We start from the raw sequence: 19,130 nt of genomic DNA, 5'->3' as shown, positions 1-19,130 counted from the left end.
TGGAACGGAGTGACCTGCCTTCCTCTGCCCACCTCTCCAGCCTCCTTTCCTAGTGGTTCCTAAACCATGCTGGGCTCCTTGAAGTTAGGCTCCCCCACTTCTCCAGGTGGCTCCATGTCATCACCAATTGCAAGCCATTCCCTCAAGCACCCTCCCCGCACGACCTGCTCCGCTGGCATTTTCAGGGAAGGCGTTGTTCTCTGACTCTCTCACAGCCCCACGCCCATCCCAGCAGGGCAAATCTCTCCCATTTTTGCTCATCCTCTCCCTCTTTTGTTATAAAGGTGCCACATCACATCTAAATTCTCTTAATTTTTCCACCTCCAGGGCAGAGCCTGGATCTTATTCATCTGCAGACGCTCAGGGCTCAGCCAGGAATAGAAGAGTCTTTACCAGAGAGCTTAGTGAAGGACACTTAGAATGTTGCTGTGCTTTTAGATGCATCAGGCTTCCCTGATGGCGCAGACCGTAAAGAATCTGCAATGCAGGAGACTTGTTTTTGATCCCTGGGTCAGGAAGATCCTCTGGAGAAGGGCATGGCAACCCACTCCAGTATTCTTGCCTGGAGAATTCCATGGACAGAGGAGCTTGGAGGGCTGTAGTCCATGGAGTCGCAAAGAGTTGGACACGACTGAAGCGACTTAGCACGTACACACTTTTTTCTAAATGGATGCAATGGAGGAATTTTGGAATACGACTGTATGAAAATGCTTATACACTTTGACATTTCTATACAATGCCTTCGTGTTCAGAGAGTGCTATAGAGCCTGATCTCATTTGAGGTTTCAACCAGCCCCATAAGGGAGGCAGAAACAGAATTTTTATCACTATCTTACAAAAAGAAGCCTGAGACTCTTTATCATGTGACCAGCCCAAGGTCACAGCTGGAAAGCATCAGGGTAGGGGCTGACCCAGGATTCCACATTCTGCCTAGCAGGCTAAATGACTGGTGAGCAGGGCTCTGTCCTTAGCTAGAGAAGCACTGATTAAGCAGCTGCTTGTGAATAGCTATGTGCTCTTAAGAGTATCATTGGCCACAGGGCAGCATATCACAGTCCACCATTTATTTTTGTACAAGTGAACTAAAGATGAATTTTACATTTGTAAGTCATTGAAAAAAAATCAAAATATTTCATGACATGTGAAAATTATACACAATACAAACCTATTAGTAGTTTTATTTGAACATAACGAGGCTCATTCATTTATATACTGTCCATGGCCACTCTTAGGCTGCAACAGTAGTTAAGTAGTTGAGGCAGGGACTCCATAAGCCACAAACTGGACATATTCATCACCTGGCCCTTTATAGAAAAAGTGTGTTAAGTCCTGGCACACAAACTCTACCCCTGTTCTCGAGAGTTTAAAAGTAACGTGTTAAGTGCCTCTTCTCATCTCCATTTTTATTCAATAAAAAAGGAACACACACCTTGTTCTGGAATCTAAAGTAAAGCAAAAAAAAAAAAATGTGAGAAACTGACCAAAACAAGCAGCATTTGAGTTGATGTTTATAAAAATAGAGAAGCTAGACAGGATTGTTAAATTCTCGGGATTAACCATCTCAGCTGGTTGAGAACACTGGTGAAGTACGGGGTATCACGGTCTAGCTCCACAGGGGGGAATGCTGTGATGAGACAAAGCCAGTACAATTGAAGGGCAGCCCTGGAGCTGCGCAGCAGTGCCCCTGGGATGAGGACATACGAGAAAGTTATACTTAAATAAAATCACTAAGAAAACTAAAATAGTTGTGTGTTGTTTAGAAAATGTATTTCGGTGTGCAGAACACATACCAACTACACAAGGCACATAAGAGACTATCTCCTGGGAGGTTGGCCCCGCCAGCCTTACTGGCAGCAATGAAGCAACAACAGTGATGCCTTAACATTTGTACATTGTATAGGGTTTTACAGTTGACAAAAAAGCCTTCACTTATATTTTCTCATTTTAAATTCCCAAGGGTCCTATGAAGTAGGGGCATCTAACCGCAAAATTCTCCTATTTGTAAAAAGTAGTGGTTTGATATGCTGAACTAAGTCCAAAGGCATTTAAAGGTCTCTGTAGGGTTCATCATGCGAGAAATATACACACTTCTGGGAAGAGTTCCATCCAATCAACCACCCATGGTTAAACTTTGTCACTCAGAATCCCCAACAGGTTTCAAATAATGATTCTCCTCTAAGGAAACCTCGTATGTGAGAATGTAGGTTTTACAGTAAAGCCTGTGTGATAGATGACACTATTTGAAAATTCTTAATGGATTTACATTATTACCTAATCCTCAAATTATTACCCCACCCCAAATAAGGGCCTTCTCACACAGCTAAGCACAAACAGTTGTTGCTCATTTCCGAGGGGGGAAGTTCCTCCATGCTTTCTGTGCATAAACAATAACAAGCACAGACCGCAGAACCGAGGTTCAAGGATTTTATCCTCTTACTTTTGTGTTCCAAAATTCCCAATAAAGCCTGAGTATAACTAAAATAGTTTGATCTCCACTAGAACCCTATGATTGAGTTGGCATGCTGAAAGGAAAAGAGTGGACACAACAATATTTACTTTTGGTTTAAGGGTACGATTGCAAGAAAGGAATCCTAGCCATTGCTGTAAAGAGAAATTTTAACAATAAAGATTTCTGCACAGAAAGAACAAACTATAATCAACATTATGAATTAAATCTTCCCATATACTCTGAGCAAACTCTGGTCTGCCTCTAGAACCAAAACTTCCCTCCTCAGATTGTTTAGTCGTGGTTTTCATAAAAAAGATATTTCTCGGGTTATGCATGAGTAACTGACCACAACTTCTGTCCTCCCACTTTCAATTCAGTTCTCCTAAACATGGCAGGACTGGGCGGGCCCATAGGGAAATGAGGTGTCTAACTGGTACCCACATCTATTAGTATTTGGCACATAGAGAAGGATGGGGAGATAAAGAACTTGTGCAGGCCACTAAGATACAGTTTTTACCAACTTTACCACACTGTAAATCAATCCCTTCTCTGGCTTCTTTCAATATTTATGGCATTCACTGTAATTGCCTTCTCACTTATCTGTATCCTTCTACTAGATCAGTGGTTCTCACCCGGGAGTGATTTTTGCCCACTAGGCTCTCCAGGGGACTTCTGGAAACATCCAGACACATTTTGGGTTGTCACAACTGGTGGTGGAAGGGTTTGTTAAGGACATCCAGTAGGCAGAGGCCAGGGGTACTGCTTAACATTCCACAATTCAAAAGTCAACACCCCACAGCAAAGAGTTATCCAGCCCAAAACATCAGTAGTGCATTAGATTGTATCTTCACACTTGTTTTAAGCTATAATGAAAGTAGGGAAAGCGTTAGTTGCTCAGTCGTGTCTGGCTCTTTTTGACCCCTCGCCTGCCAGGATTCTCTGTCCATGAAATTCTCCAGGCAAGAATACTGGAATGGGTAGCCATTCCTTTCTCCATGCATTAGATTGTAAAGGCATCAAACATAGGAAAATTTGTATACTACATGCCAAGCATATAGTGAGTGAGTGAAGTCACTCAGTCGTGTCCGACTCTTTGCGGCCCCTTGGACTGTAGTCTACCAGGCTCCTCCCTCCATGGGATTCTCCAGGCAAGAATACTGGAGTGGGTTGCCATTTCCGTCTCCAGGGGATCTTCCAGACTCAGGGATCGAACCCGGGTCTCCTGCATTGCAGGCGGACGCTTTAACCTCTAAGCCACCAGGGAAGCCCAAGCATATAGTAGATCCTCAGTAAACATTTTTGGAATAAATAACCATAAATATGTGGCTCAGCTGGTAAATAATCCACCTGCAATGTGCGAGACCTAGGTTTGATCCCTGGGTTGGGAAGATCCCCTGGAGAAGGGAAAGGCTACCCACTCCAGTATTATGGCCTGGAGAATTCCATGGACAGTATAGTTCATGAGATTGCAAAGTCAGACACGACTGAACGACTTTCACAAAAAATCATATATATTTTATTACTGCATACAAGCCCTAGCAACTTAACCTCCATGCTGCTTTCAGAGTACTCTTCCTAAATGATCTGATGCTCAGTTCTCTACTCAACATCTTTTGATGGATCTCAGACTTTAGAGGTGCATACTGGAATATTTGTGAATCAAATGAAATGTCTGGGTTTCCTTCTAAACAATCCAGAGACAGGAAGTAATAAAACAAAACTGACTATGAATTGGTAATTGTGGAAACCAGATGAGTGGTTTGTATGAGTTCATTCTACTATTTCTTGTTTTCGTTTAGATTTGAAATTTTTGAAACTAGAAGGTTTTCAAAATGTGAAGCACACTGAATAAAACTAAAAAAAGAAAAAAAAAAAACAACCTATGATACCTCTCCCTTACTGAATAGAGACTGAATGTCTTGATCTGCTAACTAAGCATTTCTACCATCTTTCTCCTCAGCTTCCCCTCATCTTTACCTCTGCCTGAGGACAAAACCTGGCTGGGGCTTTAAAGTATTTCTGTTCTGGAAAAATCAAATGTGTTCCAAAAAGCAACGCCTCTCTTGGATTAATTTCCAACCGACATTCACAACTTGCCCTTTCACTCCCCTCTAATCCCCCCAGAAAGCCTAGTTTGGCTGAGATGTTAAGAGGAAGGAAAGGAAATTAACATTTACTGAGTGCCCATGATATGCCAGGTGCTGTCCTGACCATACTTTAATCTTTAAAAAGTTATGTGGTGGAAATATGGAGAAAATTCAATATTTTAGACACTTAACTTGCTAAGAATTATAGACTGTACATAAAGCATGCAAATTTGGAGATGTTCTTTTGTGCCCATTTCCCCTCTATATATATGAATATATACATATATATATATATATATGCCCTAAACTTCAGAGAAATGATTACTTTTCCCTTTCACCTTTAAAAAAAAATCATCGCTGACGTGGTGTAATCACTTTTATTATGTAAGCCCAAGTGTTCTCAAATGCTGTAAAAAGCAGTCACAGCATCCAAAGAAAACAGCACTAACATGCCTACAGTTCAAGATATTTCAGAAAATATGGTAGGATGGCACCACCTCAACTATTTTGTTTTGCCATAAACCATAATATGCATAAACTATTCACGTTTCCTGGGCTTTTCTTTGAGTTACAATTCAAAGTCACAGAACTTGTCCTAAACTTTAAGACTCTTAAATAGTTTACGTGTTTTCTAATATCTTAACCCTTTGGTGGAACAGACTGTTTTCCCTAAAACTCTTCATCTTCTTTTCATTTCTTAATTATTAGAGCATTTGGGTGCTAACCTGCATACCAATGTGATATGACATGAACTGGGGAAGAGGCCAGGAAGAGGCATATGAAAGGACAGATGACTGTGTTACTTGCAAATTTTGTTAAAAACTAGAATCAACCTAAAGGAAATCAGTCCTGATATTCATTAGAAGCACTGATGCTGAAGCTGAAACTTCAATATTTGTGAATCAATCTGGCCACCTGATGCGAAGAACTGCCTTATTGGAAAAGACCCTGATGTTGGGAATGATTAAAGGCGGGAGGAGAAGGGGATGACAGAGGATGAGATGATTGGATGGCATCACCAACTCAATGGACATGAGTTTGAGTAAGCTCCAGGAGTTGGTGATGGACAGGGAGACCTGGCCTGCTACAGTCCATGGGGTTGCAAAGAGTTGGACACGACTGAGTGACTGAACTGAACTGAGAATCAACCTCCACCTAGGATAAGGCATAAAGATTTAAGAGCACAGGCTCAAAGTTCCTTGATTTGAATCCCAGACCCACCATTTATTTATGTGGTGTGACCTTGGCCAAGTTACTTACCCTTACTCTGTAATAGACTTACCTCACAGAGGAGCCACATGGATTAAATACTATTACCCACAAAAAACATTTAGTATGAAGCCTTACACTAAGTAAATGCTCAATAAATGTCAGATCAACATTATCGTCTCCATCTTCATCATTACCACTAGCATCATCAGTATTGAAAATTTAAGCAAAAGAATTCTAATCCCAGAGTTGGTTCCCAAGGAACTGAGAGATCAAAGGTGGCAAAGATGTGCTGTGAAACTTAGGAAAGTTCCATTAATAACAGTGCTCCCCCCCCCCCAAAAAAAAAAACCAACAGTGGCCCAGAGGAAGGACTCAGAATTACTTAGTTTTGATGGCCTATTCTGCTTGCCCAGTGAAGAAAGAAACATCACCTGAAATGTGCCCTTGCTACTGGCAGTGGTTGCCACAGAGTAGCTCTCTGGCTGACTTTGAAGGAGACAACTTCTATCTGCTGCCCCAGAAAACCCAAGTGTTGGGAAATAAGGTGGACCAAATGGCCAGGGAGAGCTGGAACTTTGGCCAGGTCTCCAAAGAGTATCCATGTAGTAAAAGGACAGTAAACTGTCCCACTAGGAAATTTTTACCCCCAAAGTTATTTCCAACAAGAGATCTGCCCACTTCCAGAGATACTGTGTGTGCTAAGTTGCTTTAGTTGTGTCCAACTCTGTGCAACCCCGCGGGCTGTAGCCTACAAGGTTCCTTTGTCCATGGGATTCTCCAGGCAAGAATACTGGAGTGGTTTGCTATGCTCTCACCCGGGTGATCTTCCTGACCCAGGGATCGAACCTATGTCTCCTGTCTTGGCAGGCGGGTTCTTTACCACTAGCACCACCTGGGAAGCCCACAGATACTGGGGTATTTGTTATCTTAATACAGTAACACATAAGACTGTCTGGCAGGAAGAACACTCATGATCCTGTTATTTTTCAAAGAAACCAATACTATCAGGCAAATAGTCACATTTCTCTTATAAATGATTATTCCAATTCCCTGAGAGGTAGAAGGAGAGCACAGACTCCAAAGGCCTGCACTGAGGAGAAATGCTTCTAGAGTCAAAGGAAAATAAACATAAAAGATGAGAGGAGTCTCTCAAAAAGGCTAAAAACTGCCAGGAAACCTACCCCATTCAGTGGAAAGTTAGAAAGAGCATTTGCATACAGCCCCTGGGAAGCCAGCCTACAGCCTAACCTTCTCAATTTGTTTAACAAACCTAAGCAATAAACTTTCTTCACCGCGTGTTTCTCCACTAAAACCTAGTCTCAATTAGCAAATCTCATGAAATCGCTTTGATATTTGGTAAAACTTTCCTCTTGGACTTTTATGTAAAGAAAACTCTGAACTTTCAGGATAATTATACACCAAGTTTAAATAAAGGTAATTACCTAATTTACAAGAGGAATTACTTAAAAAAATACCACCAGACTTAAAGAATGAATGAATGAATTACTGGAAGTTATACTGCTGCAATATTAATGCCTAATTATTGTCTGGCACAAGAAAAAGCAAGCTGCTGCCTTCAATTGCCGGCAGAATTACCTCTCTCAAAATAGGTACGAGTAACAGATGCAAGAGTTTGGGGTGGCTGCTGCTGCTCTTACATCACTTTCACAGTGCAGAGCAGAGCCAGCTGTTGCCTGATTATGATACACTTTGCAACACAATTAATTTATTCTTATTTCTTTTTGCTTGGACCCAATAAATAAGGAACTACTTGGGCAATCCATTTATGGAAAGTCTGCAGCTATTATAACTGTTTCAAATGGCTAAAAATTAATGAATAAAGTTAAACAAACAACAACAAAAACACTGATGAGGAACCAATAAACATCTAATGCGTACATCTCCCACCACCTTGAGGACGGCTGGGAAATGAATGAAAAATTGTTTTGCCTCTTCAAACAGTACAGCTGAGTGTTATGGCTGAAAAGGCCTCTGGGAGTCATCTGGTCGAACCCCCTCTTTCTCCAGATAAAGAAAATGAAACCCAAGGACCTGACAGAAGAGCTCCAGAGTCCCACAGCCAGCTAGCAGGGAAAGCCTAGAGCTGTGCATAAAATTCTAAAAACGAAACGATAAAAACACATTTGAACAGTGGTTTTCAACGTCTTTCTGCTGTGATACCTAAGACAGATGGTGTTCACATACATGGTACCCTCCCCAAAGGCATCTGAGATCCCTGACAAAGCACTCTAATAGCTTGTAGGCAGCACAGCCTTTACCAGTAGGTCAAAGAAAGATGGGCTGTGGACTGCGTGCAATTCCAGAAGGAACTCTAACCCTTTCCAACACGCTCGAGGAAGTATATCTGCATGCAGGCGGAGTGACATCATGACAAACAACCGAGACTTTGGTCTAATATTTAAAGAGGAAATAATTGGCAAAGGTATCATTTTTTTTTTTTTTTTTGCAAAGGTATCATTAATGCACAGCAGCAGGAGAACCAACTAAACAAAACTCTGTGGGCAAAGAATTCTTTCCTGAAGCTACTAAATGGTCATTAATTTATCTTTCAAATAAAACTGGGCTTTGATTTACAGTATTGCAGCTTCTTTACGAGTAGCAAACAGGCCACTGTTCTCTGACCATGCCTCCCCAGAACGCACCTTTAAATGGTACTTCGTGGTGGATAACAGCGAGGGGCCTGGTGAACGTCTTCTTATTCTGCATCATGGCCCAGATCATTGAGGCATCCAGCGAGGTGCAGGCTTCATCAGGAAGCACACACTGCAGAGAGGAGAACAGAGTCAGGGGGTCACTCAAAAGGGCCAGCATGGTCGTCCTGTGGCCCCTTATCAGACAGCTCACAGCTGTTTACCCCAGAAAAATAGGACACCAGGATGGTTTTCAAAGAACCACCAATAATCTGAGAGCTATGAGAGCAAGCTCAGTGTATTCTCAGCTGTACTTGAAGATCCAAACATTGCTGGATAGATTCCCACAAAACAACTGGAGGTTTTAGTGTTATTTAGTCTGAAAAATAAAATAACTATATGACGAACATTGGCCCTTCACCAAGCTGGCTTACACATAAATGGTTCATGTTTGTGATTTGTGATGGTAGGAAACTTCATGTATTGCATTATGAGGGTGACAGATTTTACATTTGTTGTCCAAAAAGATAATCATGTTGTTGAGTGCATTTGATTTTTTTAATTACAGTATAGGCTCATGCAAAATGAAGCTTTCCAGGGTCATCTGCTTTTAATGTTCCAAAATGAAGTCCTAGGGAGTTGTGCCTAGGGGTGGAGGCCATGAGATCAGCTGTTTCCAGCTATTTTCAGGCTCCAAACTTAGAACCAGCATGCCCAAGCCTGGTGTATCTGTTTCCATTACCTTTTCCTTTAAAATAATTTTGGCTCCTTGTCTACGCCCATCAATAGGTGAAATGCTAATGTCAGTGACATCCAATCACTTTTGTTGGAAGGGGAAACATATCAATTATTTTTAAAAATCTATATATAGCAAGGCACCCAGAAAAGTTAACTAGCTTCCAGATCTTCCAGTCACAAAAGAGCAGAGAATTGTGGCTTTATTGTCATTGCTGCTCTGAGCAACATGAAAGTCAGATACATGTTATAAGACAATTCCCCTCTCCTCCAACCCCTGCCCCAAACAAGAAAAGTCTTTACAACAACCCTCCTATAAAGGGAAACAATGGGTTTTTAATGGAGAGATTTGCGTTTTAGGAAGAGCTTTCTTCCTTTCCTTCTAGTTCCTTGGTTAAGCAAGAGTCTACAACAAATTCACTGCAAGATCCCAGGCAAGTCACTGAATCCTCTGCTCTCAATTTCATCAGCAATAGGCAGGCTTGGACTCAACAGTCTTTGAGAATTCTTCCTAGAAGAATCCTTGGCTCGGTCGATTGCCATAGAAAGCAGTCATAGGAGTGTGGCAAGATTAACCACAGGCTGTAAACAGAGGAAGAGTGGTAACAGCTCTAGAAATGGTCCACTGTCCTCACCTCCACGGTCTCACCTGCTCTTCTACCAGGAAGGAAGGCTACATTATCACTTCACTGGTACAGACAAGGACACGGAGGTCCTGAGAGGTCAGGAACTTGCTAATGTCCTGTGAGTAAGAATCAGGCCTTCCTTCTTGGCCCCATGCTCCTTCCACTCTATCTTGCCTTGGATATGACCTTAGGCTTACGGTCACATCCCATGTTAACCCCAGGTACTTAGAACTCTCCTTTAAATGATCTAAAAGGAAATATTAGGACTAATTTTCACAGACTGATACACTATGAAGCTGGGTTGCTATAGGCCAGGCTCACTGAAAGGTGAGAGCCACAGCTATCAGTAAAGGCAGGGGTAACTGCCAGGCCTCCCCTCCAAGATCCCCAACTCCTAAAAGTTATTCTCTGGGTCCCACAGCCACACAGGAAGTTCTGCATGGCTCTCGACCACTGTCCGCTATGGTCCAAGCTTGATGGCCACTGGAAGGTGGAGGCCCACAAGGCTAGGGCACCAATGTTTCCTAAGGCAACCTAAAGAACACAGTCTAAATCACCTTTTATATATATGTATGTATGTATGTATATGTATGTGTGTGTGTGTGCTCCCTGAGGACTAAGAGATCAAATTCACTATATTTTCAAATGTATTATAAAATTTCCTGTGGTCTAATGGAGAAATTGATGCCCAGGAGAATATAATGGTGCAAAGGATTCAGATAAATGACAATCTGTCTCCTAACAATAATTTTTCCTTCTCCTTTTACGCCCATCTCTCACAACCTATGTACCAGGTGAGAAAATTCTGTCCCTATAATACATTATTAATGACACACCTCAATTATTGGACTTTTAGACGTTGACTGATATGCAACTGTAAAAGGATGAGAAGTCAGCTTACGCTGTGTGAGATATCTAACTAAAATAAACACACATACAAAGTTATACATAATTACGGCAGATCACAGAAAGAAAACTAGACAGAAGATACCCTTTGTGCAAAAAGCCAAAACAATGAGGTCATTACCCTTGCGGATGCCCCCTACCATAGCCACACCAACAAGGTCAAAGGGTTCTGATTTCTGTTGTGGCAACAGCATGTACTGGTTCTATGTGGGGAGCAACATGAGGCAAACATGACGAACCACAATATGAAACCAAGAAAAATTAAAATATTTGTTAGTTTCCCTTAGAAGTCCTCATGAGACAAGTCAACCTTATAACTCACACAGAGAAGGTCAAAAAACAACTGCAATACAAATCTCAGTGGGACCTGGAAAAATTAATCCTCACGTTGAACTTGTCCTTCGGCTCGCTGTACTCTTGGCACTGCGTACTATCTGAATAGCAAAGATAAAGCCAGACCTCTCCTTCAATGGAAAACAGTCTTGATTTATCGTTCATAAGATACTACTGAATAGCACGCATGGAAAAAAAAAGCATATGGTCAGGATTTATTCTCTAAGACTCCATAAAACTCACAGTTCCCTGCTAACATGAAATTAATGACTTTGACTAGGCAGTTCTCAAACCAAAAACCTCAACCTGCAGTAAGCTGTGATTAAACCTTTCACTGCCTCACCTGAAGATGTCAAAATAACAGGAGAAAACAGATGAAGGCCCACTAACCTTAGGTAGCTTCTGGGGGTCCTTCTCCTTTTTGGTACACAACGTGAGCTCACACTGGAGAAAGAGCAGGGAGGTATTGAAGACGGGCTTAAAAACAAAGCTGAACCGTTTCTTATCTATCTCGGCTTGTGGGATAGGGAAGTGCACTCTCTTGGGACTGTAGAATTTCACAGATTCATCTTTAGGACAAATGTTCTCAATGATAGTATAATCAGACATCCTATCAGGGTTTGAATATGGAGAGATAAAGCACGTTTGGATGGCAAATCCCAGTTCTTGGTCGGCCTTGGTAACAGACACCTACAACAGAAGAGAAAGTGCAATTCAGAAACAAGTTAGCATCTCACTCTCACAGTAGGCACAAGGACAACATATCAACGCGGCCCTTCTGATGAGAGACATTGCTTGATTTGTGTAACACACCTATATAGTCTTCTTTCTAATCACAAAAGTAACAGACTCATCGAAGAAAGAGATATTTTCCATTTAAATTTGGTATGGATGATGACAGTGAATTACTTAGTTTTAAGTGCCAGCCTGGATTCTAATATTCTAAGATTCTAATACAAGATAAATAAGTCTCTTTGACCTCCTATAAGTCCTCTGGGAAATAAAAATAAAAGTACATCATGTACCTAGAGTAGACTTCCCGAAATAAATAGAATACCAACAGGTAAAAACCCTAATGTCCTAATAGTGTTATCACTTGTAAGGCAACCTCTTTTTAAAAATTACTTAAAAAATAAAGGACAGAGGCAAAAGTACTTAAACCAGGCAGGGAAGACCAAACTTCTAAACTGCAGCAAGTGAGAAGGAGCCTAAACACTGCAGTAACGCTACTGATTCATCTAAAGTCCTGCTTCACGGTGAGCAAGCAGAGCTGGCTTCTGGGGCTAGATGTTGGGCATAGTGCAATCTGATGGCGATCACGGGCCTGGCAAAGTGTCCCAGCTCTTCAGAGGTCCAAACCAGACCTTGCCAAGTACTCTCCCTTCACTCTTTAAGCCCAAGGGTATTTTAAGGGAAATCTAATCTGGAAACGTTTCCGACTCATTTACACTTCCCTCTTACAAAACATTTGTATGGGCTATGTCCAAACCTTGTTAAGGTTCTTTTCTTTAGAAACAGGAAGTAGTGTGTGGCCAAGTGTAAACAGAATTCAAATCTCAACCATCCTGAACTCAGCTAAAATCTCCGAACCAGACTGGATTCTCCATCTGGCGACACATGGATCACTGTGTGAACTGCCTCTCCCCACTATTGCCTCATTTCTTGACTAAACTAAGAATCAAAATAAATTTAAACACTTTAGAAATAAAGTTGGTCCTTAACCATAAACCAACAGCCCCAGAATCCTTTCAAAGGCATGAAGATATAAACACACTTTGCATTCTGAGATACCCACGGGAAATCCCTGACATCACATGGGGCTTTTAGCCCACGGCACTATTTTGAAAGATCCCTGTGTGGTTAACTGCAAGACACTCAGCAGTGAAGATGATGAAAATGATAATGACATTTTGTTGTGCCTTAAAGCTTAATCCCTGAGAACAATCTTATAAGTATTTTCATCTTCATTTTATAAATGGAGGAAAAACTGAACACACAGGATAGATGACTTGTTCAAAATCATAGCTAGCAAATACTGGGGAAAACCAAGGCTTGAGCCTAGGTCTTCTGAATCCAAGTCCATTATCTTCTCACTATTTCACTACAGCTACAGGGTCAGTTCAAGCTGCCCATGATGTGGTCAGGGAGGGTGCTTAGTAAGACATCTTTCCAGGAAGTAGTATTTAGTAGTCTGAAAATATTCACACTTCATTATTTTTACAGTATTTCTGAAAAATGAGATAATTAATCTTGGGAAAATGGCAAACTACATATACTCTATTTACTCAAAAGTGCCCTTTAACATGAACTCAGAACCCACGATGCAAAAATGTGTGATAGAAGAAATGCAAACCTTTTCTCTAATCTCAAAGAAAGCATACAATGGCAGAATATCTAAGGTGCTCCAAAAAGTTGTTTGAGAGGAAAAAAAGACTATTGTCAATAAATCTTTTACTCTGAAATGGACTGGAAGTGAGTAGTGGCAGGACTCTGCTGCTCACTCGCCATGAGCATTGACCCTTGGTTTCTCCCCCACAGAATGAGGGTACTGACACTGACTAGATACAGCGACTGTGACAATCTGTAAACTCAAAATTATATGCACACAACACAGCTCTCTGATAGTTAGGAAATGCCAGATAATACTAGTAGTACTAATCTAGATTTAAATTTGGGGGGTTCTATTAGACATCAACCCTGAATATTCATTGGAAGGACTGAGGCTGAAGCTGAAGCTCCAATACTTTGGTCACCTGATGTGAAGAGCTGACTCACTGGAAAAGCCCCTGATGCTGGAAAGACTGAGGGCAAGAGGAGAAGGGGGCAACAGAGGATGAGATGGTTGGCTGGCATCACTGACTCAATGGACATGAGTTTGAGGAAACTCAGGGAGACAGTGATGGACAGAGAAGCCTGGGGTGCTGCAGTTCATGAGGTTGCAAAGAACTGGACACAACTTATCGACAGAAAAACAAAAACAATATACAGACTTATATTTTTAATTTCCCAAGACAAATGAACTGAAAGAAAATCTGCCAACTGTGTGACCAACTATCACCCAAAGATGACCAAAGACTAAGTGGCAAAACTGGTAATGTCTCGGATTAAAGGAAGAGACTATGATCTAGAGAAAATAGGAAATTCTGCGAGGGGATGTGATAAGGATGGCCACAAGAGGAATTGGAAATAGCTCTTTAGACCAAGTCAATGATTAAGTTTTACTTACTTACCCCAAATAAAAGATTTTCTTATCAGTGGTAGAGTCCAAACTGAGAAAAAAAGACTAGGCGTGGCTACTATCCTATTTAACAAAATATATGCCAATTCACTCTCATATTTTATGTGGTTTAAAACAATTTTAAAATAAAGTAGTTTATAACATTTCCCCCTTCCCCCAAATTCTCTTCAGTGTATTATTATGTATTTTCCCTGGTGGCTCAGCTGGTAAAGAATCCGCCTGCAATGTGGGAGACCTGGGAAGATCCCCTGGGGAAGGAAACAGCTACCCACTCCAGAACTCTGGCCTGGAGAACTCCATGGACTGTTATAGTCCATGGGGTCGCAAAGAGTTGGACACGACTGAGCGACTTTCACATATCATTTTAATGATGTTTAAAATGGCATAATAGCAAAAAGACTTGGTTCGTTTTTTTCCATCACTTTCACAATGTCTTTGATTCAATTCAATTATGAACAATATAGATGATATATAAATGAGAAAATAAGAATGAAAAAGAAAATGTATTTCAAGTAAGCCAGCACTGTGGGTTGGGGGAGGCAGTTGGGGAGGAGGGAGAAAACCCAAAACATCCAGAGTTGGATGCATGAGGAAGATTTAAGGCAGCAAAGCCATAAATTGGCAAAGCCAGGCACACATCTGGAAAAGAACAAACTACAGTTAAGCAGCGCCCCTAAAACCTACAGCACAATAGTGCATCACTGACCAACCACACATGTGGATGGAGCAGCTGGACTAGCAAGACGAAAACACCAATGTTGGATTAGGAGAGAGCTCTGATTAGGGACAGCACATAGAAAGCAGTATATCTTCCCTAATAGAAAAAGGAGTACCCAATGAAAGAGAAGATCTCTCAGAAGAGGGAAATCAGAAAGGAGGAGATGATCCAAGAAAATGTCTAGAGCCTATGGGCTCCGTCCCAGAATCAGTACAAATGTGAGTTATTTGTCTTTCTTAAATAGAAATATGTGTACTGAAGTCACTTTTAATATATGGAAGTATCCCATTTTGGCCCCTTAAGCTTCTCCCTCCTCCCATAGTGGAGGACAGCAGCCTGCATCTTAGCACCAAAACCAGCTTGATAGAGGATGACTTTCCTGTAAGACCAGCAGACATCTGGGGCCATGAGGATAATCATCTTCTCTAGAATCCAGTCTGTGAACTCGGGTATTTGCACTGCAAAGAGGTTACATTTTCTCCCCCTTGAAAATGGCACTTTGAGGATAAATGATGGCATCCTGTGGACAACAGTGTGGTCTCTGGAGCCAGATGGACTGAGTATGAACTCTGACTCTGAACTCTACTAGGTACTAACTGTGTGACCTTAGACAAATTTGGGCCTCAATTTCCTCATCCACAAAATGGGGATATTAACAGTCCCATGTCATAGAACTGCTCAGAAGAATACGAGAACTTATAACTGAGCTTGGCACAAAATAAATCTACAATAAACTTTAGCTGTTGTTATTTCATTATTACCACCACTACCTAATAGTTCTGTAGTCACTCCACAGATTTACACTATGTGTGGTTATTATTGTTATATATAGGAAATAATTTTAATGTATCTATAGATACATTGGGGCTTCCCTCATAACTCAGTTGGTAAAGAATCTGCCTGCAATGCAGGGGACCTGGGTTTGATCCCTCAGTCAGGAAGATCCCCTGGAGAAGGAAATGGCAACCCATTCCAGTACTCTTGCCTGGAGAATCCCATGGACAGAGGAGCCTAGCAGGCTACAGTCCATGGGGTCACAGGACTTAGCAACTAAACCACCAAACCACCACCATAGATACGTTTAGATAATGATCTAGGGAAAAAAAAAACAATTTTCATGAGCTTTGGTGACATACAATATTTCACTCAAAAGTATGCACAATTTAAAAGATAGTCTCTGAGGGGGTTTGAAATATTCCTTTGTTAACTCTGATATTGCAACTACTGAACGAATGCCTTTGGCAAAAATACAAAGGACAAAGTAAGGACAAAGTTTTATTAGAATTTAGGCCCCTGATAAAAAAAAACAAAACATTTTCATCCATTCATCTATAAAATGCTCTCTACATTTAGCATAATGCAATGAACCCTGAAATTTCCTGCTTTGGTCAGAAACCAATGTGGAAGCGTCTTCGGAGTGAAGCCTTCACCCAGAGCTGGTCAAGGCTGAGGAAGGCAGGAAGAGGTCTGCCCCCAGGGGCTTTCACTCATGCTCTGGAGCCCCTGCGAATCTCAAATCTCGGCTAACCTAACAGCCCAAGGCTAGCATGTGGGTCTCACCTCAACATAAACGTGTCCATTCTCTGCCACAGAGAAGACCCCCTGGGAGGGCACGAGAAAGAGGTCAGTGTTGTATAGCTCCATGTTGAAGGTGACGTTTCTGCTGGGTTCATCCTGGAAGCTGCGGGGATTCCCCACCTGACGCAGGCTACAATTAAACTGGAGGAAAGAAGAAAACAGATGGAAATAAGTCACAGTCAAATGAAGCTTGCAGCTTTAGGAGCTTTAGCCTTTAACATCTGATTTTATTTTCCAATGGTCCCCGACTAAAGCCAACCAAAAACTACCTCTATAAACTCTATAAACGACCTCCTACAAACACATACCACTACAATTTCAGGTCGGCTGAAGAAGGAAGTGTCCCCTTCATCCATATCTCCCGGAAATCCATTATCACCAGACTCCAAATCTTCATAACCATCTGGCCAGCCACTACTGTCCCCAGAGGGTGGAACCTGAATCACAATCTAAAAGGTAAGGAAAGCACAATGTTATGAAAACACCCAATCACATACCTTTGGTTCCACCTCACATAAACACCCATGTAATAAATTCTGAGGTGAACTGAAAATCTGACTTGATTAAAAAAAAAAAAAAGCCTCCAAGTTTTTTTAGGATTTTATCCTCAAAGAAATGAAAAAGAAGAAGCCCAATGCATGATAAATTAAGATTTAAAATAAAATATGTATTTCAAATAGTGTGAAAACACCAGACACTGAAATCGGGTTGGGTGGAGTTTTCAACAGGCCCACCTGAACTGTAGGGGGTGGGGGAGTTTCTCCTTAGGGGCCTTTATACTGAAAACTCTAAGAAACACTGATTTGGCTAATCCAAGGAGTTCCTGTAAGTTGTGTCTGTCAAGATTTGATAGGGACTTCCCTGGTGGTCCAGTGACTTAAGACTCTGAGCTCCCAAAGCAAGGGGCCTGTGTTTCATCCCTGGTCAGGGAATCATATTCCACATGCTGCAACTAAGAATTTGCATGCCAAGGGCCCACACAGCCAAATAATAAATATTAGAAAAAAAAAAAGAAAAGAAAAGATTTGGTAAAGTTTGGTTTGAGTCAGAAGCAAAGAACCTGATGTTCACTATTGAGCCACTGTCTCCTCACCCAGAATTCTCCTATATGCATCCATCTCCCCCACTATCTCCTGTATGAGGTATAGATGCAGGAAAGAACATCAAGTTCTATGCCATGAAAACCTGTCTTAACATTGGTAGAAGGTTAGTTCTATGTAAGATGAAAAAATTCACCCAGGGATTAGGACTCCATAAATTAACTCCTAATTTATTTGCATACATGGGATAGTTATAATATTTGTTTGATTTTATGCTCCACCTCCTTAGATTTTGAATATGTTGTAAAATGAAAACAGATATTAAGTCTGAAAACTACCACAAACAATTATAACTGGAAGAAATGGTTAAAATAGCCACTGAGAAGACAGCAGAATGGGAAAGAAATGAAGGAAAACTGCCTCTCTATTCTTTCCCAGGTCCTCAAAGAAAGTAGTGATGCAACTGAAGCAAGGTAGGTTATTACTTACCCTATAATAATTTTTTAAAAAAAAGAAGAAGCAATATACTTTTCTCTCCTGAGGTAGCTAGATGGCAATTTTTTTTTTTTAACTTAACCAGCTACCCTGGCCTCTTATTGGCGTTAATTCAAATCAAAGTTTAAAATTCCAGGGCTTCCCTGGTGTCTCAGTGGTAAAGAATTCGCCAGCCAATGTAGGAGACATAGGCTTGATCCCTGATCTGGGAAGATCCTACTTGCCTCAGAGCCACCACGCCCGTGAGCCATAACTACTGAGCCTGTGCTCTAGAGCCTGGGAGCTGCAACCGCTGAAGCTCATGTGCCCGACAGCCCGTGCTCTGCGACAAGGAGCTTCCCACTGCAGTGAGAAGCCCGTGCACTGCAGCTAGGGAAAGCCTGCACAGCCATGAAGACCTAGCACGGCCAAAAATACATAGAAATATTTTTTTAAAAGTTAAAAATTCCAAAATCAAGTATACCAGTAATATATGACACTCATTACATCTGGAAAAACTGGATAATTGCAAGAAAATGAGTGCTGGAATTGGCAGAGGAGTGTTCATCATAGAAGTCAAAGGTTAATAAATAATTTCAGTAACAAAGCGGAGTAGCTGCTCCAGCCTAGGGCTGGGGGAAGATCAGTGGATGAGAGGTCGGGAAGCTGGATTCAGTCCTGGCTCTACCGCTAACTTGTCTCTCAAATCCAAACAAGTCTCTTAACTCCCCGGAGTTCAATTTCCTCACCTGTGAAATGAGGACGCTGAATGAGATCATCTTAGGGTTCCTTCCAGCTCAAACATTCTAAAATTATCTGAGGAACAATAAACTTGGCTCACAGGAGAGTCAGTCCCCACATGAGCCACGCTGACCAGAAAGCCAGTCTCTTCTCTGGCGGGGTCCTATGTGTGGACCAGCAGTGAATAAACAGAGTCGTCGGGGCCTCCCCAGCTCATGCCAAAGCTAGGTAGGCACTGAGCACAGACACATACACACACGTCAAAGCTGGACACGGGGATCTTTGAGCCCTGTTTTCATCATCAAAAGTACAACTCAAATTGCAAAATTACCACTTTAAAGT

At 41.5% G+C, this 19,130-nt stretch overlaps 1 protein-coding gene across 3 annotated transcripts in view; it reads right to left on the bottom strand.

The window, feature by feature from the left end:
* Positions 1–19,130, bottom strand: part of TGFBR3 (transforming growth factor beta receptor 3) — a 196,257-nt gene that overhangs the window by 15,002 nt on the left and 162,125 nt on the right. For all 3 annotated transcript variants that reach the window (XM_070467775.1, XM_070467774.1, XM_070467776.1), the window contains 4 exons: positions 16,842–16,982; positions 16,516–16,674; positions 11,390–11,689; positions 8,412–8,532 (listed from right to left, as the gene is read on the bottom strand). In XM_070467775.1, the coding sequence (XP_070323876.1) occupies positions 8,412–8,532; positions 11,390–11,689; positions 16,516–16,674; positions 16,842–16,982 (721 nt within the window). The remainder of the gene's footprint in view (positions 1–8,411; positions 8,533–11,389; positions 11,690–16,515; positions 16,675–16,841; positions 16,983–19,130) is intronic.

Source organism: Odocoileus virginianus, chromosome 5, assembly GCF_023699985.2.
Source record: "Odocoileus virginianus isolate 20LAN1187 ecotype Illinois chromosome 5, Ovbor_1.2, whole genome shotgun sequence".
Taxonomy (NCBI): domain Eukaryota; kingdom Metazoa; phylum Chordata; class Mammalia; order Artiodactyla; family Cervidae; genus Odocoileus; species Odocoileus virginianus.
This window is presented reverse-complemented; position numbering and strand designations above follow the sequence as displayed.